Consider the following 26,841-nt stretch of genomic DNA (forward strand, 5'->3'; position numbering starts at 1 on the left):
TTGGCATTGGAGGGAGTGCAGAGAAGGTTCACCAGGTTGACACCGGAGATGAGGGGTTTGGATTATGAGGAGAGGCTGAGGAGATTGGGTTTGTACTCGTTGGAGTTTAGAAGGATGAGGGGGGATCTTATGGAGACTTATAAGATAATGCGGGGGCTGGATAGGGTGGAGGTGGAGAGATTCTTTCCACTTAGTAAGGAAGTTAAAACTAGAGGACACAGCCTCAAAATAAAGGGGGGTCGGTTTAAGACAGAGTTGAGGAGGAACTTCTTCTCCCAGAGGGTGGTGAATCTCTGGAATTCTCTGCCCACTGAGGTGGTGGAGGCTACCTCGCTGAATATGTTTAAAGCACGGATGGATGGATTCCTGAGCGGTAAGGGAATTAAGGGTTATGGGGATCAGGCGGGTAAGTGGTACTGATCCACGTCAGATCAGCCATGATCTTATTGAATGGCGGGGCAGGCTCGAGGGGCTAGATGGCCTACTCCTGCTCCTATTTCTTATGTTCTTATGTTGGCCTGAGAGAGGATGCCCACATTGGTACGCCTTTCCTGCCAGTGGATTTGCAGGATTTTGCAGAGGCAACGTTGGTGATACCTTTCCAGGGATTTGACATGTCTGCTGTACATTGTCCATGTTTCTGATGCATGCAGGAGGGCAGGGACCATGGCTGCTCTGTAGACCATGAGCCAGGTGCTGGATTTGAGGTCCCGGTCTTTGAACACCTTGTTCCTCAGGCACCTGAAGACTGCACTGGCGCGTTGAAGTCGATGTTGGATTTCATCATTGATGTCTGCCTACGCTGAGAGGAGGCTCCTGTGGTATGGGAAATGATCCACATTGTCCAGGGGCTCACCACGGATCTTGATGGTCGGGGCAGTTCTGTGTGGCAGCAGTGGGCTGGTAGAGAACCTTTATTTTCTGGATGTTTAATCTGAGGCCCATACTCTGATATGCCTTGGTGAATGCATTGACAGTGGTTTGTACCTTGGCCTCTGAGTGTGTGTACGTACGAGTGTCGTCTGCGTACTGCAGCTCGATGACAGAAGTTGTGTTCGTCTTGGTTCTGGCCTGTAAAGAGTTAAGAACTCTCAAATGCCGGATTTTTCATGATAGTCCCAAGTTGTGCGCCCAGATTTTATCCATATAATTTGCAATGCTAACTGCCTGTAGTAGCCATCCACAGGAAACCAGTTTCAGAATTCAATCATTTAATCAAACACTTGTCAATTGCTCCCAATAATTTCAAAACCAGTTCTTGCCAAACAAGTTATCAGTTGATAACTTTCAAGATCATGTAGCCAGCAGCAAACCTAAACACATTCACACATGCTTGACTGAAAACAAACACCAGCCTTTTCAGATGAATACTGAAAAAGCTGTTCCACTCCTTTCTCACTATGATTTCAATTTTTCCATGGAGCCTTTAACTTTTCTCTTTCCTAGCCCTGCACTTCACGTATCCAATTAAGCCAGAGGATTTTTAAAAATACATCTCTTTCACAACATGTGTGTTTTGGAAAACTTGTTATTAACTCTGTTGATCTGAAATTTCCTCTGTGTCCTTCTGTAAAATCTATTTGTTTTAATCCTCAGAGGCAGTATCAGCCATGACTTCACCTAACCCACTGCGTTCCAACACAATTTTATCTATATCCAGACTAATCCATTTCCCATTTGGAATTTTCCAATATGTAACCACACCTTGGCTACATCATTTGTGGTTCTCTCTGCAGAGATGTGAGCAGCATGGCATAACAGATCCACCCTTTCTCAACAGAGAACTTTTTATTTGTCATTGTTATAAACAATTCTCCACCCTCCATAACAAGCAGGAGATCCCCAACTCCTTTAATCACATAGAAATATTTCTGGATTTCCTTTTTTTCATACGACTCCACACTCACTTTACTAATCTTTGCAGCAACATTGAGTCAGATTGCCTTAAGCATTTTTCTACATTAAAGGTCCTGTATAAATTGCATGTTGTTGTTAATGTTTATGAGAGAATTAAGAAGCCCAAGATTGCGTCTACTTTGAACATTGGAATTTTCTGGTTAAGTAATGTAGTGTTTATTTCCTTTAATCTTTACCTGCTGTACATATAATTAAACAGCATGACTCAATTTATGTTGCAACATTTTTGTCAGTTTCAAATAAATTTTCCCAAGATGCTATCTCTTGTCTTGTTCAAAATTCACTTTATTTCGCTGGTTTCCACTGTCTTTGTCTCTCTCAGTCTCAGATCTTTGCTGTTCTTCGGCATGAGTTAGCATAAGCACCTTTGCTGATCCTGTTCTTTGTACTGAATATTTTCCTTGTCACTGAACCAGACTTCATTGAATCCTGTACATTTTGAGGGGAATTGATCAGGCCCCAGTCCTGGAGAGCTTCTTACCAGACACTATGCAGTGAGAAGAAGCACTACCTGCCAGGGACCCTCCAACAAGCTTCCTTTTTTTTAATGAGGCTATAAATCTCAATACTTCTGCATTTTGGTGTCTCTGGAAATCCCCAACTTAAGAGTAAAATCTTTTTTAGTTCCAAATCCATCATGAGGTTAGTCATTCAGTCTCACTACCTAGAACCTAGGATCTTTTATACCCCAGTTTTCACTACTTCCTAAATGTATCCCCAGTCAGATTCCAATTCACAATCTCCAGCCCCTCTATATATACAGAGAACAAGTTAGAAAAAATGTTGTTCCCCAGATCTAAATTGCAATGCTTATTTGCTGTTCTGAAGAAAGATCCCTTACCTGAAATGTCAACTCTATCTCCCTTTCTACAGATGCTGCCAGAGCTGCTGAGTATTTCCAGCATTTTCTGTTTTTATATCAGAGTTCAAGCATCTGCAGTATTTTGATTTTGTGTCAACTATTTGCTGTCTGACTTCCATTTCGTTTAAATCTTGAGTCAGAGGGAAACAAAGACTCAAAGATACAATGGAAACTATTAGAAAACAGTGATGATGATTTCAAAAGAACAGACACTTGGCAGATGACATTTAATACAGTGAAGTGTGAAGTTTTGCTTTTTGGAAGGGCAAATTAGGAGAGGCAGCATAAACCAAATTATGAAAGTATGAAGGGTGCAAGCAGAATCTGAGGATGCATTCACATTTTTATGAAAGTGGCAGGACAAGTTCATAAATCTATTTAAGAAAAACATATGGTATCCTTGGCTTTACAATTAAGAGGCATTGAGTACAAAAGCAAATAAATTGTGCTAAAACTGTATTAATCATTAGTTGGACCTCAACTACATTGATGTGTACAATGGGCACCACACTTTTAGGAATTATGTCAAGGTTTGGGGAGAGTATATACAAGATTCACCAGAATGGGATCAGGGATGAGAGAATTTGGTTATGAATAAGAACTGGAGAAGCTGGGATTGATCTCCTTAAAGAATGGTCAGAGGAGATTCAATAAATGTATGATGGGTTTTGATAGAGTACATAGGGAGAAACTATTTTCACTGGCTGGAAGGTTTGTCACCAGGAGACAGTGTGTTAAGATCATTGGCAAAAACCCAAAGGAAGATGAAAATGCAACAGTTACTTTCGAAAAGAATTTGGGTAGATGCTTAAAAAGAAAATAAATAGCGAACAAAAAGGGAAGTGAGACGAATTAGACGGTTATTTCAGTCAGAAAAGCTCCCTCTTGCTATATGATTGATTATTGGACATAGAAATAAAACAAAAAAGAAATAACACTTTGCACATAGATGGTGTTTCCATGTAGTAAAATATCCAAATATGTTTTACAAAGCAATTATCAAACAAAATTTGACACCAAGCCACATAGCAGATAATAGAATAAGTGACAATAAAGGATTTGTCAAGGAGCTAGGTTTTAATGAGCATTTTAAAAGAGGAGGGGAATTTTGGGGAGGTTTAGGGATGGAAATTATGTTTGGGGCCCATATGAAAGTGTGGCCACCAATGGCTGTGCAAAGAAAATTAGGAATGCACATGAGGCCAGAATTGGCAGAGATCATGGAGGTTTAGGACTGGAGGAGGTTATCATTCAATAAAAAGGGATAAGGTAGAGAGAGATTTGAAAATAAATATCAGAGTTTTAAAATTGAGGTATTGTTTGGTCGCAAATCATTGTGAGTCGGCAAGCAGGGAGGCAATGAGTGAATGGAGTTTCAGAGTGCAGCCAGTAGAATTATGAAATCTATGAAGTTTATAAGGTGAGAGTCTGGCAGGTAGGAATGATCACTATATTACAGGAAGGACGTAATTGCTCTGAAGAGAGTGCAGAGGAGGTTTACAAGAATGTTGTAAGAAGTTTAACAACACCAGGTTAAAGTCCAACAGGTTTATTTGGTAGCAAAAACCACACAAGAATGTTGCCAGGGCTGGAAAAGTGTAGCTCGGAGGTGAGATCGGATAGGTTGGGGTTATTTTCCTTGGAACAAAGAAGGCTGAGGAGTGACTTGTACAAAATTATGAGGGGAAGAGATAGAGTGGGCAGGATAAAATTGTTTCCCTTAGTAGAGAATGCGTGGGGACATGGATTCAAGATAAGTGGGAGTAGGTGTAGAGGGAACATTTGAGGGAAACGTTTTTTACGTACAGGGTGGTGGATGTCTGTAATTCGGTGCCTGAGTTGGTGGGGGGACGGTGGGGGGGGGGGGGGGGGGGGGGCGGTGCAGAGATGCTAAACTCTTTCAAAAAAAAACTTGGATCTGCACCTTAAGTGCTGTAAACTACTACAATGGGCCGGGTGCAGGGAGGTGGGATTAGAAAGGTCACCTGGGTGTCCTCAGGCTGGCATGGAGGCAAGGTAGGCTGAATGGCCTCCTTCTGTGCTGTAATTTTCCTATGGTTCTAAGTCTCGAGGTAACAAAAGCAAGGGACAGCAAGACCACTGAAAAGTGGAGGATAATCGTTTGTTGATATTTCATAAAATAGCATTCATTTCCAAACATAGGACAAATAACAAACACAGAAAATGCTGGAAAAGCTCAGCAGGTCTGACAGCATCTGTGGGGAAAAGAAAGTGACAATAAAGGATTTGTCAAGGAGCTAGGTTTTAATGAGCATTTTAAAAGAGGAGGGGAATTTTGGGGAGGTTTAGGGATGGAAATTATGTTTGGGGCCCATATGAAAGTGTGGCCACCAATGGCTGTGCAAAGAAAATTAGGAATGCACATGAGGCCAGAATTGGCAGAGATCATGGAGGTTTAGGACTGGAGGAGGTTATCATTCAATAAAAAGGGATAAGGTAGAGAGAGATTTGAAAATAAATATCAGAGTTTTAAAATTGAGGTATTGTTTGGTCGCAAATCATTGTGAGTCGGCAAGCAGGGAGGCAATGAGTGAATGGAGTTTCAGAGTGCAGCCAGTAGAATTATGAAATCTATGAAGTTTATAAGGTGAGAGTCTGGCAGGTAGGAATGATCACTATATTACAGGAAGGACGTAATTGCTCTGAAGAGAGTGCAGAGGAGGTTTACAAGAATGTTGTAAGAAGTTTAACAACACCAGGTTAAAGTCCAACAGGTTTATTTGGTAGCAAAAACCACACAAGAATGTTGCCAGGGCTGGAAAAGTGTAGCTCGGAGGTGAGATCGGATAGGTTGGGGTTATTTTCCTTGGAACAAAGAAGGCTGAGGAGTGACTTGTACAAAATTATGAGGGGAAGAGATAGAGTGGGCAGGATAAAATTGTCCAACGCCGGCATCTCCACATCATGAAAAGGATAGAGCCAACGTTTCGAATCTTCGTCAGGGCTGAAAGGACAAATAAAACAGCAGTTGAGACTGGATGGGCCGATTGGCCACCTTCTGCACTACAGGGATTGTACATTGTTTTGTTAATCATTCGAAAAGTAGGAGTCATAGGCAGAAATTCTTTGTGACTAAGAAGGACTTCTGATCTGTTTATTTAGGTCGGTTATTTTATTGATAATTAGCGGTGCCTAGTTTCAATTTGAGTTATTTATTGAACCACCGAGGCCAATTACGGGAAGTAAGAAAGAAAATAAACCTTTAACCGATCGCTATCTGTTTCTGACTAAGCGACAGTTCCGGCTACTGACCACAAATATCGCGTAAACTACTGGACCAACTTGCAGCTAATCGCAGTATTTATTTCTTGTGTCTGCAAAACGCTTTCAAAATTATATTTTAGTTCACATTTATACATGTGTGTGCATTAGAGAGAAGGGAATAAAGGCTTCTTCTGCACCCAAATGCATATATTGATGTTGTGGCTGGAACACGCCATGTGGACCTCAACGGTCCAAATCTTCAAATGAATACAGTCGCAGCCCATTCGTTGTAATTTCCCAGTGATGCTGTGTGTGCGTTACTGAGGAAGCCCGGCGCCTCCCCATGCTCTACTCCACTCTAACATGTGGCACATTATTGTTTCAAAACCACTGACGTAGGCTGCCATTCATTCTCTTCCACTGAAGCCGAATCCACTGCCGTCCCGACAGAGAGGGAGAAACCTCGAGTAGAAATCCTTCAATCGGAAATAAGACGAGAGCAGCAGCTCCCCTTAATTAAATGACAAGCCGAACAAGTCGAGGATTCAATTGTAACAGTTAATTGGCAACCAACTGTATCGAATTGACTCTTTACGAAGCCGGTGGTAGTTGGCTGTCTCCCCCCCCCCTGCGCTGAGGAATGGGTGTTCCCGAGTTGATGTCAGCCTTTGTTTACACCTGAAAGGCAGGGTGTGTGTTTGTGGGTTCGGGACTCGGAGTGGAGTTTGTCCTGCTGCTAAACACAAACACCTTCCTGCCCGCAGCCTCAGTGCCTTCCTCTACAATTCTTTTTCTTTCAGATTGACACTTTTGTTTACCAATCCCACCACCCCCCCCCCCCAAAAAAAACAATGTTTTCAGATATGAGCTAATGTGTCCAACTAGCTTGCCCAAGAGAAACGACAGGGTGAGTGAGCGAGGCGGAATTACACACCGCCAACAGCAGCCGAAGGAAAACAAAAGCGGGGGGGATAAAGATGCCGAGGCGGAGGGAGAGCTTCCTTCTGCTGGAACAGGCCGTCACCGTCGACTCCAAGGAGATAGACGCTCTGGTGGCTAAAATTGGGGAGACTTTGCAGTTGCAGCGGATCCCCGGCGGCAGCAGCGGCGGAGCAGGAGACACGAAGCAGCAACAGCAGCAGCAACAACAACAGCAACATCACAACCAGCTGCAATATCAGCTCCAGCAGCAATATCCACAGCAGCAGCAGCAGGAACCGCGAGTGTCGGCCAAATATGGAATGTGTTGTATCGAGCGCTGGAAGGTGCCCAGCCGCAACAAGCCCTACAGCGTCCCGAGCCGCGGCCGGGAGCCGGGCAACCTGAGCAAGAGCAAGCCGCTGCTGATGAGGCCGTCCCCGGAATGCGCCCACCAGAAACTCGAGCAGCTCCTGTCCTCCGGCAACCTGATCAAAGAGGCAGTGAGGCGCCTCCACAGCCGCCACCACTATGCACACATCTACTCCGAGAAGCTGACTGTGTAAAAGCGGCGAGACATTGAGTTTGTTCAACAGAGGGGGAGAGAGACACAAGAATGAAGACAAAAAGACAACTCCACTAATATCTTTAATTATATATAGGTGGCCGATTGTGTATGTGTGGGGCGCGGGGGGGAAACATCGAAACCATCACCACTCGGGCTACCGTGTGAAATGTAAAAGCTTATTTTTTTAAAGAGATTATTTGTCTTAACGCACTGTTGTACAATATTCTTAGGGAGGTTAATAAAACCTTAGGGATCCACTTTTGCACCAGTCCTCCGACTGCAGTTATTTTTTTCAGACAAACGAGAGATGCAAAAGCAAAAGGTAATCTTTTGGACTTTTTATTATTTTTCTGAACGGGTAATGGTGAGGTTACACAACAACAACCATGTTTACAGCAGTCAATCAAACCGCCTGGTGCTTGTTTTCTTTTGAAGTCGGGACACCACAAGGTCGTTATCACGTCGACCTTGATTTTTTTTTGTTGTTTTTTTGTTTCTCATTGGACTCCGTGTTTTGACTGACTGTTTCCACAAATGTTTGAATTCCCCAAACCGTTTTATCAGCGGTGAAACTGAGTAACACATGGCAGCTGAGCCGATACAAGCCCGCATTCCAACTCTTAGACACAGTACACCAGGAATTCCGCGAACTGTTTACAGTACATGTCGTACCTCCACTGGCTTTGGGACCAGGTTTCATGGAGAAGTAGGGTTAAGTTCGCTGTTATTTAATAGCCACTTAATTTTAGCTACAAATAAATAAAAATGTATACTTCGTAACGGAGGACTTTTTGTTGTTCCTGTTTTACAGGAATTGATGTGTTTGAATAAAATAATGCAGTTAAACCGCAGTTTTTGTTTTCTTTTGAATGTGTTTTTTACATTAGTTATCATTTGCATGGATTCATTCAGTTAGAAAGAAACTGTGTGGTTTGGTGCATGATCTCACAGGGATTTAACTTCCTGATGCTTTCTGTACTAATTAGGAAATCGGTGAAAGAGTTGAGAGTGCAGTATGTATTCCGATGTGTGAACCACTCTTCACCCATTTGTATTTGGGTCAGGTCCACAAGGCATTGTTAGCTGTGATGAACATTTGCATGAAGAGGGGTCATGTCCTGGCAAATCGAGGAAAGCTTCAGGCTTAAAAAAAACTACTGGCTGTTTTAATGGACCACATGCGTCCCCTTAAATATTGAAATATTTTTTTCATTTCTTGAAGCTTTTGGTGGATGTTATGCAAGCATAATTTGCTGCAAATTTCCAGTGGTCTATTGAATAGTAGAATTCACGCTGGACTGGTTGAAACATGTATTTTTTGTTGTTGTTGCACTCTAGGTAGATAAATCTACAATTTAATGTACATTAATGGATTAGGAATTTACTAAAACATTATATTACAATTCTCCTGGCATACTTTAAACATTAAAATTCATAGAATTTTTAAACATTAATTGCAGCACATAACTTGAAAATTAAAGTCCAAATGACCTATTGGAAATCCTCCCCCCCCCCCCCCAAACAAATGTTCACATTTCTTAGGAGGATGGGCTATATTGGTATTTTGTTTAAATCATAAACCAATGATCAGGTTATCCTGAATAAGTTGTATAAATTAATAACTTATATTGAAGAAAAATTGTGCACTTGATAAATAAGTTCCTTTTTGTTTCAAAGATTTGTCAAAAAAGCTCAAAAGAAGCATTATTGAATGTAATAATTAGAGGGGAAACAATAGTCCAATTTTACATTGCCTCCTAACTTTCTATGGGCCTTTGCTGTTTCAAAGGCTGAAGTAGCTCATGAGTCTGACTGGGTCTGCCATTTCAATGCAATAATACAAATCACTGCTTTTTCAACACTCCGGTACAATTGAAATTGGTAAATTTTAGTTAACGGGATATGTACAGGGAGAATGGTTTTGTCCTTTGTCCAATTCCCTGAAGTTAAACTGTCAGTATCAGGAAAAAGGAAGGAACTGAATTCCCAATGAGACCATGAAAACATAGCTGGTTCCAGGATGACCATGTAGCTATTCTTAGCTATTGAAAAACAGAAATGACTAATGGGTCACAGGAAGACAGAAGAAAAATAGAAAGCATATATGAGTGAAGATTAGACAAATCGGGTAAATCAAAACCAGTAAATGTTGATAAATTTCAGTAGGTCTAACAGCATCTGTGGGGTCATCTAGTCTCAACATTGGCTCTATTCTCTTCCCACAGATACTGTCAGACCTGCTGAGATTTTCCAGCATTTTTGGCTTTTGTTTGATTCCAGTAGCCGCAGTATTTTTCTTTTATAACCGGGTAAATGGTCAAACTAGTTGAGGGGATTTTATAAAGTCAGAAGAGAAAATAATGCAACAGACATGTGACATTAAATGATATAATGAGTGTATCCAAAGTTAAGATGGTATAGTTGCAACAAGTAAAATTGAAGAGACTCATGACAAAACACAAGTGAAACATGTAAAAGTAAATTTTATTCCAAATGTCCTTGTATTTTTGCCTCAACCCTGCATTGAATGTTCCCACCTCTCAGGACTGAATAATAGTAGTAGATTACCTATGCTTCAGGAGCTGGAATTTAAAGCATCTAACCCTTCCTATGGAGGAGGAGCTTGTTGCCCCAAACCTGTTCACATTTGTCAGTGTTTATATATCTTTATTGTATCAACTATACTACATTTAGTATATATTTAATCGTGTTTCAGGATATAAGTTATTAATGTGTTGCAGGTTCTTGCATGCTGAATAATATAGTGCTTTGTCTTATCCCACTGGTTTGTGGGGCAAAAGTATCATGGCTGATTCAAATAACTAAGAATCTACCATTTCAAATTTATGAAATGTGAACACACAAAATGTAGTAATATAAACCTAATGAGGAGCATACAAGCGGCAAACAAAACCTTAGTCTATTTGTATGATTATATGACCCAAGGGTGTAACAGGAAAACACCCATTACCTGGACTGGAGCTCTGTACATTTTGCAATTTCTTTAATCGCTGTAAAGATAGACTGAGCAAACAGTAGGGCAAACCTTGGTTTGAATCGTGAACCTGCTTTATTCCATGCCACTCCGATTTAAGATTGACAAAAACAAATGTAGGCCCCTTACAATCAGAAATGGGGGCATTTATAATGGGGAACAAAGAAATGGCTGAGGAATGAAGTCTGTATTTGCTTCTGTCTTCACAAAGGAATGATGTGGAGATGCCGGCGTTGGACTGGGGTAAACACAGTAAGAAGTTTAACAACACCAGGTTAAAGTCCAACAGGTTTATTTGGTAGCAAAAGCCACACAAGCTTTCGGAGCTCTAAGCCCCTTCTTCAGGTGAGTGGGAATTCTGTTCACAAACAGAGCTTATAAAGACACAGACTCAATTTACATGAATAATGGTTGGAATGCGAATACTTACAACTAATCAAGTCTTTAAGAAACGAAACAATGTGAGTGGAGAGAGCATCAAGACAGGCTAAAAAGATGTGTATTGTCTCCAGACAAGACAGCCAGTGAAACTCTGCAGGTCCACGCAACTGTGGGAGTTACAAATAGTGTGACATGAACCCAATATCCCGGTTGAGGCCGTCCTCGTGTGTGCGGAACTTGGCTATCAGTTTCTGCTCAGCGACTCTGCGCTGTCGTGTGTCGCGAAGGCCGCCTTGGAGAACGCTTACCCGAATATCAGAGGCCGAATGCCCGTGACCGCAATCACCAGGCAAGACTGTTCTCTTCCTGTTGGGGAGCACTTCAGCGGTCACGGGCATTCGGCCTCTGATATTTGGGTAAGCGTTCTCCAAGGCGGCCTTCGCGACACACGACAGCGCAGAGTCGCTGAGCAGAAACTGATAGCCAAGTTCCGCACACACGAGGACGGCCTCAACCGGGATATTGGGTTCATGTCACACTATTTGTAACTCCCACAGTTGCGTGGACCTGCAGAGTTTCACTGGCTGTCTTGTCTGGAGACAATACACATCTTTTTAGCCTGTCTTGATGCTCTCTCCACTCACATTGTTTCGTTTCTTAAAGACTTGATTAGTTGTAAGTATTCGCATTCCAACCATTATTCATGTAAATTGAGTCTGTGTCTTTATAAGCTCTGTTTGTGAACAGAATTCCCACTCACCTGAAGAAGGGGCTTAGAGCTCCGAAAGCTTGTGTGGCTTTTGCTACCAAATAAACCTGTTGGACTTTAACCTGGTGTTGTTAAACTTCTTACTGTGTTCACAAAGGAAGACATGAATAATGTACTAGAAGTTCTGAGAAACGCATTTTGGTATGGAGCTGAAGGAAGTCAATATTAGTAGAGAAATGGTTTGGGGGAATTTAATGGGATTGAAAGCAGATTAATCGCCAGGACCTGATAATCTTCATCCCAGAGTACTTAAGGAAGTGGCCCTAGAAATTGTATGGCCATTGGTCATTTTCCAAAATTCTTTGGACTCTGAAATGGTTCCTACAAATTGGTAGGTAGCTACTGTAAGCCCGCTATTCAAAAAGGGAGGTAGAGACGCACTGGTCAAAAAGAAAAAAGAGGCGTATGTTAGGTCCAGGCAGCTAAAAATGGAGGGAGCTCTGGAGGAGTACAAAGAAAGTAGGAAAGAACTCAAACGGGGAATTAGAAGGGCAAAAAGGGGTCACGAAATGTCCTTGGCAGACAGGATTAAGGAGAATCCCAAGGCATTTTATTCATACGTTAGGAACAAAAGGTTTGTCAGGGAAAAAATCGGACCTCTCAGGGACAAAAGTGGGGAATTATGCTTGGAGCCCAAAGAAGTAGGGGAGATCCTAAATGAATACTTTGTGTCGGTATTCACAAAGGAGAGGGATATGTTGACTGGGAGTGTCTCGGAGGGGAGTGTTGAACCGTTGGAGAAAATCTCCATTACAAGGGAGGAAGTGTTAGGTTTGTTAGAGAATATAAAGACTGACAAATCCCCAGGGCCTGATGGAATCTATCCAAGGCTGCTCAGGGAGACGAGAGATGAAATCGCTGGGCCTCTGACGCAAATCTTTGTCTCGTCACTGGACGCAGGTGAGGTCCCAGAGGATTGGAGGATAGCTAATGTGGTCCCGTTATTTAAGAAGGGTAGGAAGGATAACCCGGGTAATTATAGGCCGGTGAGCTTGACGTCCGTGGTGGGGAAGTTGTTGGAGAAGATTCTTAAGAGATAGGATATATGCGCATTTAGAAAGGAATAAACTCATTAACGATAGTCAGCATGGTTTTGTGAGAGGGAGGTCATGCCTCACTAACCTGGTGGAGTTTTTTGAAGAAGTGACCAGAATGGTTGACAAGGGAAGGGCTGTGGATGTCGTCTATATGGACTTTAGTAAAGCGTTTGACAAAGTCCCTCGTGGTAGGCTGGTGAAAAAGGTTGGATCTCATGGGATAAAGGGGGAGGTGGCTGGATGGGTGGAGAACTGGCTTGGTCACAGAAGACAGAGGGTGGTAGTGGAAGGGTCTTTTTCCGGCTGGAGGCCTGTGACTAGTGGTGTTCCGCAGGGCTCTGTATTGGGACCTCTGCTGTTTGTGATTTATATAAACGATCTGGAAGAAGGTGTAACTGGGGTGATCAGTAAGTTTGCGGACGACACAAAATTGGCAGGACTTGCAGATAGTGAGGAGCATTGTCAGAAGCTACAGAAGGATATAGATAGGCTGGAAATTTGGGCAAAGAAATGGCAGATGGAGTTCAATCCAGATAAATGCGAAGTGATGCATTTTGGTAGAAATAATGTAGGGAGGAGCTATACGATAAATGGCAGAACCATAAAGGGTGTAGATACGCAGAGGGACCTGGGTGTGCAAGTCCACAGATCCTTGAAGGTGACGTCACAGGTGGAGAAGGTGGTGAAGAAGGCATATGGCATGCTTGCCTTTATAGGACGGGGCATAGAGTATAAAAGTTGGGGTCTGATGTTGCAGATGTATAGAACGTTGGTTCGGCCGCATTTGGAATACTGCGTCCAGTTCTGGTCGCCACACTACCAGAAGGACGTGGAGGCCTTGGAGAGAATACAGAGGAGGTTTACCAGGATGTTGCCTGGTATGGAGGGGCTTAGTTATGAGGAGAGATTGGGTAAACTGGGGTTGTTCTCCCTGGAAAGACGGAGGATGAGGGGAGACTTAATAGAGGTGTATAAAATTATGAAAGGCATAGATAGGGTGAACGGTGGGAAGCTTTTCCCCAGGTCGGTGGTGACGTTCACGAGGGGTCATGGATTCAAGGTGAAGGGGGGGAGGTTTAACACAGATATCAGAAGGACATATTTTACACAGAGGGTGGTGGGGGCCTGGAATGCGCTGCCAGGCAAGGTGGTGGAGGTGGACACACTGGGAACGTTTAAGACTTATCTAGACAGCCATATGAACGGAGTGGGAATGGAGGGTTACAAAAGAATGGTCTAGTTTGGACCAGGGAGCGGCACGGGCTTGGAGGGCCGAAGGGCCTGTTCCTGTGCTGTATTGTTCTTTGTTCTTTGTTCTTTGTTCTCTTTGAGAGAAAACAGGGAACTATAGGCTCACGGGTCTAATGTCAGTACTGGGGAAGTTGCTAGAGTCTGTTATCAAGGATTTCATAGCACAGCATTTGAAAAGTAGTGGTATAATCAGACAAAGTCAGTGTGGATTTATGAAAGGGAAATCATGCTTGACAAATCTACTGGAATTCTTTGAGGATGTAACTAGCAGAGCTGACCAGGGAGAACCGGTGAATGTGGTTAATTTAGACTTTCAGAAGGCTTTTGAAAGGTCTCACATAGTAGACTACTATGTAAAGTTAAAGCACATTGGATTGTGGGTGGTGTCTTGAGATGGATAGAAAGCTGGTTAGCAGACAGGAAGCAAAGAGTTGGAATAAACTCGTTTCCAATTGGCTGGAAGTGACTAGTGAGGTACCACAGGGATCTGTGCTAGGACCCCAACTGCTCAGATTATAAATGATTTGGATGAGTGTACTAAATGTTAAAATTTGCACATGATAGAAAGTTGGGTGGGAGGGTGAAATATGAGGAGGATGCAGAGATGCTTCAGCATGATTTGAACAGGCTGAGTGAGTGGTCATTTGCATGGCAGATGCAGTATAATGTGGATAAATGAGGTTATTCATTTCAGTAGCTAAAATAAAAAAGCAGATTATTATTTGAATGGGCATAAATCGAGAGAGGTGGATACTCAGCGAGACCTTGGTGTCCTTGTGCATCAGTCGCTGAAAGTAAGCACACGGACAGCAGGCAGTAAAGAAGGCAAATGGTATGTTAGCCTTCATAGTCAGAGGACTTGAGTATAGGAATAGGGATGTTTTACTGTAATTGTGTAGGGCATTGGTGAGGCCACATCTGGAGTACTGTGAGCATCTTTGGTGTCCTTATCTGAAGAAGTGTGTTCTTGCTATAGAGCGAGTGCAGCAAAGGTTTACCAGGTTGATTCTTGGGATGGCAGGTCTGTCATATGAGGAGAGACTAAGTCAGTTAGGAATATATGCACTAGAGTTTAAAAGGGTGAGAGGGGATCTCATCGAAACTTTTAAAATTCTAACAGGGTAGATTCAAAAAGAATGTTCCTGATGTTGGGGGAGTCCAGAATTAATGGTCATAGTTTGAGGATAAGGACCTTTAGGACTGAGGCAAGGAGTAATTTCTTCACCCAGAGAGTGGTGAATTTGTAGAATCCATGACCACAGAAACTAGTTGAGGCCAAAACATTGAAATTTCAAGAAATAATTAGGTATAGCTCTCGGGGGTATAGGGATCAAGGGATATTGGGGGGAAACAGGATCAGGGTATTGAGTTTGATGATCAGCCATGATCATAATGAATGACAGATGAGGCTCAAAGGGCTGAATGGCCTAGTCCTGCTTCTAATTTCTATGTAAGCAGGTCATCTGGCTTGACTTAAGCAGGAGATCTTCTAACCTCTAATATCCCTCAGTGAAGGCTCTAAAAACACTTGATAAGAGCAAATTACTGCGGATGCTGGAACCTGAAACCCCTACTTCATCCCCCTTTCCTTACCTTTTCTCTACCTCCCCCCACCCCCCCGCCCCCACTTCCTCTTTTGATTTGATTTATTATTGTCACATGTATTAACATAGTGAAAAGTATTGTTTCTTGCGCGCTATACAGACAAAGCATACCATTCATAGAGAAGGAAAGGAGAGAGTGCAGAATGTAGTGTTACAGTCATAGCTAGGGTGTAGAGAAAGATCAACTTAATGCCAGTTAGGTCCATTCAAACGTCTGACAGCAACAAGGAAGAAGCTGTTCTTGAGTCGGTTGGTGTGCGACCTCAGACTTTTGTATCTTTTTCTCAACGGAAGAAGGTGGAAGAGAGAATGTCCGGGGTACGTGGGCTCCTTAATTATGCTGGCTGCTTTGCCGAGGCAGTGGGAAGTGTAGACAGAGTCAATGGATGGGAGGCTGGTTTGTGTGATGGATTGGGCTACATTCACGACTTTTTGTAGTTCCTTGCGGTCTTGGGCAGAGCAGGAGCCATACCAAGCTGTGATACAACCAGAAAGAATGCTTTCTATGGTGGATCTGTAAAGGTTGGCGAGAATCATAGCTGACATGCCAATTTTCCTTAGTCTTCTGAGAAAGTAGTTGGTGGGCTTTCTTAACTATAGTGTCGGTATGGGGGGACCAGGACAGCTTGTTGATGATCTGGACACCTAAAAACTTGAAGCTCTCGACCCTTTGTCCCCATTGATGTAGTAAGAAGTTTAACAACACCAGGTTAAAGTCCAACAGGTTTATTTGGTAGCAAAAGCCACACAAGCTTTCGGAGCTGCAAGCCCCTTCTTCAGGTGAGTGGGAATTCTGTTCACAAACAGAGCAGATAAAGACACAAACTCAATTTACATGAATAATGGTTGGAATGCGAATACTTACAACTAATCAAGTCTTTAAGAAACAAAACAACACGAGTGGAGAGAGCATCAAGACAGGCTAAAAAGATGTGTATTGTCTCCAGACAAGACAGCCAGTGAAACTCTGTGGGGGTTACAAATAGTGGGACATGAACCCAATATCGCGGTTGAGGCCGTCCTCGTGTGTGCGGAACTTGGCTATCAGTTTCTGCTCAGCGACTCTGCGCCGTCGTGTGTCGCGAAGGCCGCCTTGGAGAACGCTTACCCGAATATCAGAGGCCGAATGCCCGTGACCGCTGAAGTGCTCCCCAACAGGAAGAGAACAGTCTTGCCTGGTGATTGTCGAGCGGTGTTCATTCATCCGTTGTCGCAGCGTCTGCATAGTTTCCCCAATGTACCATGCCTCGGGACATCCTTTCTTGCAGCGTATCAGGTAGACAACGTTGGCCGAGTTGCAAGAGTATGTACCGTGTACCTGGTGGATGGTGTTCTCACGTGAGAACACCGTTCAAGAGTATGTACCGTTCTCACCAGGTACACGGTACATACTCTTGCAACTCGGCCAACGTTGTCTACCTGATACGCTGCAAGAAAGGATGTCCCGAGGCATGGTACATTGGGGAAACTATGCAGACGCTGCGACAACGGATGAATGAACACCGCTCGACAATCACCAGGCAAGACTGTTCTCTTCCTGTTGGGGAGCACTTCAGCGGTCACGGGCATTCGGCCTCTGATATTCGGGTAAGCGTTCTCCAAGGCGGCCTTTGCGACACACGACGGCGCAGAGTCGCTGAGCAGAAACTGATAGCCAAGTTCCGCACACACGAGGACGGCCTCAACCGCGATATTGGGTTCATGTCCCACTATTTGTAACCCCCACAGAGTTTCACTGGCTGTCTTGTCTGGAGACAATACACATCTTTTTAGCCTGTCTTGATGCTCTCTCCACTCGTGTTGTTTTGTTTCTTAAAGACTTGATTAGTTGTAAGTATTCGCATTCCAACCATTATTCATGTAAATTGAGTTTGTGTCTTTATCTGCTCTGTTTGTGAACAGAATTCCCACTCACCTGAAGAAGGGGCTTGCAGCTCCGAAAGCTTGTGTGGCTTTTGCTACCAAATAAACCTGTTGGACTTTAACCTGGTGTTGTTAAACTTCTTACTGTGTTTACCCCAGTCCAACGCCGGCATCTCCACATCATGACTCCCATTGATGTAGACAGGGGCATGTTCTCCTTTACGCTTCCTGAAGTCGATGACAATCTCCTTCATTTTGTTGACATTGAGGGAGAGATTATTGTTGCCGCACCAGTTCACCAGATTCTCTATCTCATTCCTGTACTCTGTCTCGTCATTGTTCTGACCCACTACGGTGATCTCGTCAGCAAACTTGAAAATCGAATTGGAGGTGAATTTTCTACATTCTACCTCTGTCCCATCTCTTCAACACCCCCCAACATCATCATCTGTCACAGCTTACAGCTTCTCTGCCGTTTGGCCATTCACACCCTTTATCCTCTCTGTGGACAGCTATTAGCAGTCTTTTCCCCAGATTTCTGTGGCTTTGACTCATCTTTCATTCCCTCCCCCTAAATATCTTCCACTTTCTATGCCTTTTTAGTTTTGACAAAGGGTCATCTGGACTCAACATCAGCTCCTTTCTCTCCTTGCAGATGCTGCCAGACCTGCTGAGATTTTCCAGCATTTTCTCTTTTGGGCTCCAAAAGCACTTTCCTTAAGTAGAGAAATTCTGTCTGTCTTTTCAGCTATCCCCCCATGTTTAAAACTATGTTTTTCCCTTTCATCTTTATCCTCGCTTAGTGAAATCAAAGGGTGAGTGAGAGGTGTCCCCTGAATTACCCAGACAAGCTATCAAATTGCATCTTTTTAACTTCTGATGAGAATCTTAGCCAAATTCTGTCCGACTACTGACATGCATCACATATGGGATTGTCCTTAGAAATTCCCTTAATGCAAACTTTAACCTAAAAGCAAATTTTTAAAAAATAAATCATATCCAGATCCTGTCTGTGGAAACAAATGGTCAAAAAGTCCGGAAACAGAGCAGCAATAGTGTGCACTATGTCACATAACACTCAAATAAAACAGGACCAGGGAGTTCCTGTCGAGAAATTGTGTATGAGACGGAAATGTATCTTGGGAATTGTAGTTTTTCGTTGCAAAATAACACTCAGGCATGTGCTCAGCATCAGATTTACAAATATCAGCTGAAAAAAAAAATCAAAAGTGAAGGATTAATATATTTTGATGTTTTATGTGGTTTAGATGATTAAATAAAATTCTTGTGCTAGCTTGAAATGAGATTTGTTTTGCATTGATAAGGAGAGCAGGTGTCTGTGCTGAAGCTAAAAAGTGTTTACAAAGTGGTTTGATGTTAACCTTGGACGTTGCAGTCAGTAAGTCAACAAGACTCAAAGATTATGGCAAATTACCGCCGGTTCAGATGCCCATCATTGGAGACTCGGCTATGCCCCCCCCCCCCCCCCACTTTGTGTCCTGTTACACCAACAACAGCTTCAACAAGTGCTAGAAATCCTCCATGGCAGACACAGCAATGTGTAAATGTTTGCCACATATATCATTGGGAATAAAACATTTTGGGGAAGAAAGACCAAATTTGCCGTCTTAAAGTTTGGTCTGAATATCAGTAATGTATTTCATACTTTCACCTTAAATCAGCGGTGATATATTCCTGTTACTCTATTACAGTGACAGGCAAACAGCTGTCACATTTAGTCTGCAGCGAGACATGATAAAGGTCATAAGCCATACTCCAGGTTCCATACTACTTGTTAGCAATGCTATAGGAATAGGATTGCCAATTCTGGATGTATTCATACCCTGCTTGCAACTGCCCAAGCCTTTTCCCAAAGTCATTTGACAGCTTTAAAACTAACAAGGTAAAAATGTTCAAGGAAAATGAAAAGAAGCACTTCTGGAATTCTACTCTGATTTTCCTTCGGGGTTGCTCACATGAGTGTCCTGGAGAGTAATCTTTAATTTTTGCCTGGCACAGACACCTTGGGCCTCCTTCCAAGTTGTAAATTTCCATGATTCCTGGAAATTCCAGGGTATACCTAGTAAGTCAACAACTCCACAGGGGGGGATCCAGCTCGATATGAAACATTTTTTAACTAACCCCCCCCCCCCCCCTTTTAACGATGTGAATCCTTCAGTATGTTTTCTCTTTTGGTTGAAGGAAGTATGCTTGAAGGAAGCCATTGGTTGAAGGAAGTATATAGGCCATTCAACATCCTGCAAATGAAGGTTCCTGTTCAGAATGAAAAGAACGATGCAGAATAGTGTCTATGTCATCATATTCTTCATTTCACTGACAACACCCTTGCTGTTTTCTGAACTTTTTACCATGAGGCTACGATGTTCATGCGCATTGTCAGGTGTAGTATTCTACAAATTGGCTAAGGAGTTGCATTGAACGCTATGTGGCATGGCAGGGCAATTTAAACCGTTCAATCATCTTGTAATCCTGTGCAGCACAATCAGTTTGTAGATGGGAATTATAGGAAAGGATAGCTTCTGGGGAAATGCTTTTGTTTTGTTCTTTATATTAACCAATTTTCCAGCTGTAATGCACTTAAACACCACAGTGAGGGTGATCTGTTCTTTTGCAATATATGAAGAATACTACCCAGGACAGGATGATTTATTGCAGGGAAAGACCAAAGATCTGTCAATCAATTTGCATGCTCATTGTCTTACATCTCCAGTTCAGTGCGGTCTTGTATATGAGATGGAATAATAAAGCTTGTAAAAGTCCTTGTTATGCAATAAATATATGGCAACTGATAAATCTACTGTGAGTTAGAGGAGTAATACATATTGAACGTGTAATATAGTCGATTTTACATGCCACATGGAGTCAATAACAACTGAAGGTGAAATGGGATTGAGGGCAGAGAGATAATTGCACCAGTGAGTGAGGGTATAACTTGACTCTCACTTTAAAGATAGACAGGAATTTCTTTTGATGAAAGGGTAAGCACAGGCTCTAAATAAGTGCTGTGTAATAGGACCTGCCTGTTTCAGGGAGCGAGTGAAAGGGTGCGCAAAACCTCTGTGCAGTACTCTGAGTCCAAGTGGAGGAAGTCCAAAGGAGATGGGATGTCCTGTATCCGCAGGGTGAGGGGGGGGCAGGGGCAGGAAATTGTTTACTTGGTCCTCCTGTCCCTTCTCCTGCAGCAGCCTGATGTTTCTTTTTCTGGCCTCATCGCTTCCTAAATGCCCCCTCCAGACCAAGGGGAACCCCAAGGAAGATGTGGTGTCCATTCCTCCTGATGATTCCTATAAGATGTCCAATAAAGTAGCGCAGCACAGTACTCCTATTTTTAGATAAAGTCTCCACAAATCAATGTGATTTCTCAATTCATTCCAAAGGGTAAAAAAAAAAGCCTGCAGATTAAATAACAGGTCGGGTAAATCGAGTGATCTGGAACTCTCCGCACCAAAAAGCTGTTGAGGCTGGGTTAAATGGAAATTTTAAAATTGAGATTAACATATTTTTGTTCAGTTAGGCTTGAGGGCTTGGTGGCACAGTGGTTAGCACTGCTGCCTCACAGCACCAGGGACCCAGGTTCGATTCCCGGCTTGGATCACTGTCTGTGTGGAGTTTGCACATTCTCCTCGTGTCTGCGTGGGTTTCCTCCGGGTGCTCCGGTTTCCTCCCACAGTCCAAAGATGTGCGGGTTAGGTTCATTGGCCATGCTAAATTGGCCCTTAGTATCAGGAGAATAGCAGGGTAAATACGTGGCGCTATGTGGATAGGGGCTGGGTAGGGTTGTGGTTGGTGCAGACTCAATGGGCCAAATGGCCTCCTTCTGCACTGTAGGGATTCTATGATTGAATGGTCTACCCCTTTTCCTATGTTTCCAGAGTTTGTTTGATTCTTTAGCACTGGTACAAGTATAAAAAGTCAGTATTTGCTTAACAAGTTCAAAACAGTATTAAACACAAGACTGCACACAGAAACCTTGCCAGATCGAGGGTAAACTAGATCACTGGCAAATTTAACCCCCTGGCATCCAGTCCTGTACCTAATTTGGCCAGGCATGGTGCATGCATTTTGAAAACTTCCCACTCCTCTCCTGAAGATGTTGACTTGTGTTGGAGTATGGACACATTCCGATTATCTTGGCCAAATGACTGTTTACCATGTTTAACCTTACACTGTGAGTGCTGCAGCCATTTGAAGGGAGGGGGAATCATAGCAGAGGCAAATCCCCTTCTTACACAATCTGTACATAGCACACATCCCAGCAGGTGCCACTGTGGGAGTAGGAACTCTGATTTTGTTTTCCCTCTGTGATGCTGAGACCGATTTTAGCAGCCATGCGGCTGCACTAGCTGAGATCAGATAATTCATCACCGATTTGAACTTCAAAAAAATAGAAACAAGTATAATGGTGGTATCAGTTTCACAGTAGATAGCTCTCAGATTTCCTGTTAGTCACCAGTGATTAAAAATATCTGACAAACAACATGATGCAGTCTGTTATTAATCCAAGGTCATGTTACTGGAAAGATAAGAGTTACTATTAATTCATGTTTAATCTTCATACCTTGTTATTGTTTATATCACAAGTTCAGCTTTGCAAATCTCATAAACCAATAACTTAAAAAGGACAGAGAGCATATTGCAAACTAGCACATTTTTAGATTGTGTTGTATTTCTTATAGCCTATGTCCTTGGCTTTCAAAGAATCCCTACAGTACAGAAGGAGGCCATTCGGCCCTTCGAGTCTGAACCGATCACACTCCCACCCAGGACCTATTCCCGTAAACCCACACATTTACCCTGCTAATCCCTCTGACACTAGGGTCAATTCAGTATGGCCAATCAACCTAACCCACACATCTTTGGACTGTGGGAGGAAACCGGAGCACCCGGAGGAAACCCACGCAGACACGGGGAGAAAGTGCAAACTCCACACAGACAGTGACCCGAGGCCGGAATTGAACCTGGGTCCCTGGTGCTGTGAGGCAGCAGTGCTAACCACTGTGCCACCATGCCGCCCTTTGATTTAATAAAGTAGAACCTTTCAGATTCAGATTTACTCTGGGTTCAGATTTTAACTGCAAAGGTTCATGTAAAATTCATCTGAAGATTGAAAATGTTTAAAAGGTGATTTGTGTAAATTTGATTTCCCCCACCCCAGCAAAGTAGATAACCCGGGTGATTAGACTTTAGAACTTCCTTTCAGCTGACTCAGACTGCTTCTCAGAAGACACGAGTACAATTGCATAGCTGGTGATAACTTACTAAAGCATACATGTCAGTTAGTTTCCAAGTTTAATCTTCAATCTGTGTTGTCTGATTTTAACTGGGGCGGGGTGGGGGTATGTGGTGAGTGTACTGCGATTGGTCTCTAGCTAGCGAGAGGAATATTTAGCTATCGTTACCACTCAGCTCCCTGGTGACATATGTGAACATATATAGGCTTATCTAAGATGTTGGATGAGGTCCAAATCTGTTAGACATTCAAGTTTGACATAGATACTTTCTTGGGTTCAGTGGCCTCAGTTGCTCCTGTAAATGGTCTGAGTATCTTACCCTTATAGAAATTGGCTCACACTACCCCACATATACTTGTATGATAACGTAACCTGGGCTGCAGCAATAATATTCCCATGTGACCTGAACTGGATATTCGTGACTTTTACACATGCGCTGCTTCCAAAGTGAACCAAACAAACCAAAACAAATCAACGTTACTTTATTGCATAGTAAGACGATGACAGTTATAATTTGACTTGTTTAATTCAAACAGTAGATCTTCTGTTTGAGTAATGAAAAAAAAAGAAGGGATGCAACACACTTTACCACATCATTGGGATATTTTGCTTGGCTTATGTAATTATTATTGCCCTCTTCGCCTCCTGGAGGATGGTAAAATTCAGCCCAATGTTTCTGGACTATAATCTCCTACTTCTCCAGCCAAGAGGAGATATACTTAACCCTGGCACCAACAGGTAACACAAGGGGCGGCACTGTGGCACAGTGGTTAGCACTGTTGCTTCACAGCGTCAGGACCTGGGTTCGATTCCTGGCTTGGGTCACTGTCTGTGCGAAGTCTGCATGTTCTCCCTGTGTCTACATGGGTTTTCTCCAGGTGCTCAAGTTTCCTCACACGGTCCGAAAGACATGCTGGTTAGGTGCATTGGCCACGCTAAATTCTCCCTCAGTGTACCCGAACAGGCGCCGGAGTGTGGCGACTAAGGGATTTTCACAGTAACTTCATTGCAATGTTAATGTAAGCCTACTTGCGAGACTAATGAATAAACTTTAAGAAAAGCTTTGGAACTCCTGGCTGCGATGGCTATACCGTCCTTATCACCACCACATTGTTTTTCACTCCCACACTTCTATGGTTTCCTGTACCCAGGTGCAATGATTAGATTGCTCATTCACCCTGTTGTCTTTGCCTTCTTGCATACTGGAAGCAAGAAGCTCATTGTGACTAACAGTTTTAAGCATATACAGAACCAGGGAAAAGGAGTGTGGGAGGAAGAAAATAAAACTGAAAGCTCTATGATAATGAAACAAGTATACCTGCGAATCGCCAAACACCAATCCATCCCTCCTCCACTCCGATAGGCGCAACCATTATGCATAACTAGCACCTACTGTCTGAAAGAAAATGGGAGCAGAAATTAAGATCTAAAGTTCTTAAATGCAATCTTAAGATCAGAAAGCTCTAACATGTCTAATTGAAAGTTGAACGTTGGCCTTCAAGTTTTATTGCAACAATTCAGGGGGTCAAGAACAGAAGTATCAAGAGTGAGAGTGGGATGAGGATTAAAGTAGCAAGTGACTGGAAGTTCAGGGTCACACTCATGGGCTGAATGGACCTGTTCAGGGAAAGTGTTCACCCAGTCTGTGTGTGGTCTCAATTGTCTTACCACATCATGAGCAGCATATTAAATTTGAGGAAGCATAAATAAATCAATCTTTATTTCCTCAACCAGCCTATGCTTGCAAACCTTAAAACATAGTGTCGAACCTTAGATGTGATTCTGCAATTGGATAGCACTTACTGAACAATCTAGAGTTTGCTAAGAATTACACTAACAGCCAATTCAAGATTATTGATCAGCGTGGCTTACTTACGCTGGCCAGTAGCTACATATATTAATATCAAAGCATAATACTGCAGATGTTGGAATCTGAAACAAAAACAGAAAATGCTGGAAAATGTCAGCAGGTCTGACAGCATCTGTGGAGAGAGTCCGGGTGACCGTCCATCAGAGCTACATGTATTCACATGCAAGGCCTTGTCCTCTGCAAGCAGAAAGAACATGTCCAGACATTGTACCTTTTTCAATTGTATAAGTGCTTGGTGGACAACTGTTTCGTGGTGCATTCCCCCGAAAACACCTTGACCAATCAGAGTCGACTTGCCTTTTTTGAATGTAAATAAAACCTTGGAGATAACTATTCCCTGGTGCATTCTCCATCGCAATGCCTTGACCAATCAAAATTCATCAGTACCCTCTTTCTCATGCAGTATAAATTGTTCCCTTTGAAATTTGGGATTATTACATCTGTCCTGATGAGTGCAAGACAAAAAACTTTGGCAGCGTGTCTCTTTTTTTCATCAGTACTCAAATTCTGGAATACCAAACCACTATTTGGCCTGTTTTTCATTGTAAGAATTTTACCCATCTTCATCTCACAATGCGGTTAAATTTAATAAAGATATTCAAGCATAACTCCAAGATGAGGCCTACAATGGGCATATCCTCAAATATTTTTAAGAAAAGTACCATTTTGTATTCAATTTTAAAATAACTGCAAGTAACAATTTAGGAAGTTCTTAATTGACATGATTCAGTTGCAACAGAAAATTGGTCTAGCCTGTCCATTGATAATCACCAACTCCCCTCCTCCCCCAACAGTCATATGATCTCCTGGAAGAGGGAAATACATCTTGTGACAGTTTGCTAAACTGTTATCAGTGACACCCCAGGCTCTAGTAAAACTTCTGTAGGAAAACTGCACTATTTAATCTATCAGAAATAGTATTGTTGAATGGAGAGATTGTGTGTGACTTACAGTTGGTTCCCTGGAACATAATGACAAGTTAGGGAGGGTGGTTTTGTTAGAGTATGAACCTTTTGGCTCATGAGGCCCTCATTGCAAGAGAACATTCTATTAAGTGTTTCCGGAACATGTTGTATGTGGTCGAAACTGGAAATATCATCAGCTTTCAGGCTGATCGTATGTGACAGGAATATTATGGAATTAATTTATGGAATAAGAATGGCTGATAAATGTCAATTTACTACCTATAATGTTCCTTCCCTTTCCTCTCCTCCAACATTACTCCTTTGATGGTTCAGTCAATAAGCACAGACAGACTATTCACTGTTATGTGGGGAAAGGTCAAAACTGAACTGTCCTCACCCAAGATGCACACAGACAGACACACACACATACACACACATACGTGTTCAAGCAGCCATCAGCAGCAAGTAGTGAAGAGTGGAACATCAGGATGATACCTCTTCTTTCTTAGTCGAGCCGTCTTAAATTCAATTCCAACACCATAATGCGTTATAATCTGATAGTAACCATCTCTCTTAGGGGAGGCAATGGCCTAGTGGTAATATCACTGGACAGTTAATCCAGAAACTCAGCTAATGTTCTGGGGATCCGGCTTCGAATCCTGCCTAGCAGATAGTGGAATTTGAATTCAGTAAAAAAAAATCTGGAATTAAGAATCTACTGTTGACCATGAAACCATTGTCGATTGTCAAAAAAAACAATCTGGCTCACTGATACCCTTTTGGGAAGGAAATCTTTTGTCCTTACCTGGTCTTGCCTCATGTGACTCCAGAGCCATACAATGTGGTTGACTCTCAACTGTCCTCGGTCAACTAGGAATGGGCAATAATGCCAGCAATGTTCCATGAATGAATCAAGGAAAAGGCCAAGGCCAAGACTGGAACCTTCTTCAGCTGCACAGTTCAGTAACCAGCTTGCCATAAAAGGGCAGATTCAGTAAGTATCAACTGAAATAAAGTGAAACGAAATAACATTAGACCGATCATGTCCCAGGGGTGTCTCTTCCTTCCCAGCCACAGTTTTTCTTCCCAGTATCCTCTACATTGAGTGTTCAGATCTAATGCTATATTTGTGACTTGCAACCTGAAACACCAGGCTGAATAACATGTCCCTAAATCAGGAACAGGTTAGGCCTGCCCTGGTGTATTACCCTTGTGATGACATTGGGTCACATTCCCAATGTCATCATGCCAGTTTTGAACAACATGGCAGGGAGGCAGGATTAACAATTAGAAGTCTGCCCGTGCTATCCAAATTTTATTTCAGGAGTTCTTTGAACTCTTAAGGTCATCAATGACCCAAATGACTAGAATAAGATAATGTCTGCAATAATGCACTTTGCAGAGTCTGTTTGACGTATATGGGG

The 26,841-nt window shown here is 42.7% G+C and overlaps 1 protein-coding gene and 2 long non-coding RNA genes across 4 annotated transcripts in view; 2 read left to right on the top strand and 1 right to left on the bottom strand.

The window, feature by feature from the left end:
- The first annotated feature begins 1,777 nt into the window (after positions 1-1,777).
- On the top strand, positions 1,778-8,341 carry gbp (glycogen synthase kinase binding protein). The gene is made up of 2 exons (XM_078215967.1): positions 1,778-5,011; positions 5,713-8,341. Exon 2 carries the CDS (start codon positions 6,982-6,984, stop codon positions 7,486-7,488), a length of 507 nt encoding a protein of 168 aa, XP_078072093.1. The 5' UTR covers positions 1,778-5,011; positions 5,713-6,981; the 3' UTR covers positions 7,489-8,341.
- On the bottom strand, positions 5,501-26,540 carry LOC144495674 (uncharacterized). Of its 2 annotated transcripts, none has more exons than XR_013498306.1 (3): positions 26,223-26,540; positions 23,961-24,038; positions 5,501-5,744 (listed from the first exon to the last, which is right to left on the bottom strand). It is a non-coding gene; the product is annotated as an uncharacterized LOC144495674 (long non-coding RNA). The 2 variants fall into 2 exon arrangements; XR_013498307.1 differs by lacking the exon at positions 5,501-5,744 and adding an exon at positions 17,517-18,600.
- LOC144495675 (uncharacterized) overlaps positions 19,570-26,841 on the top strand; it is a 54,975-nt gene continuing 47,703 nt past the window's right edge. The window contains exon 1 of the long non-coding RNA XR_013498308.1: positions 19,570-19,791. This is a non-coding gene — a long non-coding RNA (uncharacterized LOC144495675). The remainder of the gene's footprint in view (positions 19,792-26,841) is intronic.

The sequence above is a fragment of the Mustelus asterias genome, chromosome 7 (assembly GCF_964213995.1).
Source record: "Mustelus asterias chromosome 7, sMusAst1.hap1.1, whole genome shotgun sequence".
Lineage (NCBI taxonomy): Eukaryota > Metazoa > Chordata > Chondrichthyes > Carcharhiniformes > Triakidae > Mustelus > Mustelus asterias.

Coding starts and splice junctions, on each gene's coding strand:
- gbp (XM_078215967.1), top strand. CDS start 6,982: ATGCCGAGGCGGAGGGAGAGCTTCCTTCTGCTGGAACAGGCCGTCACC.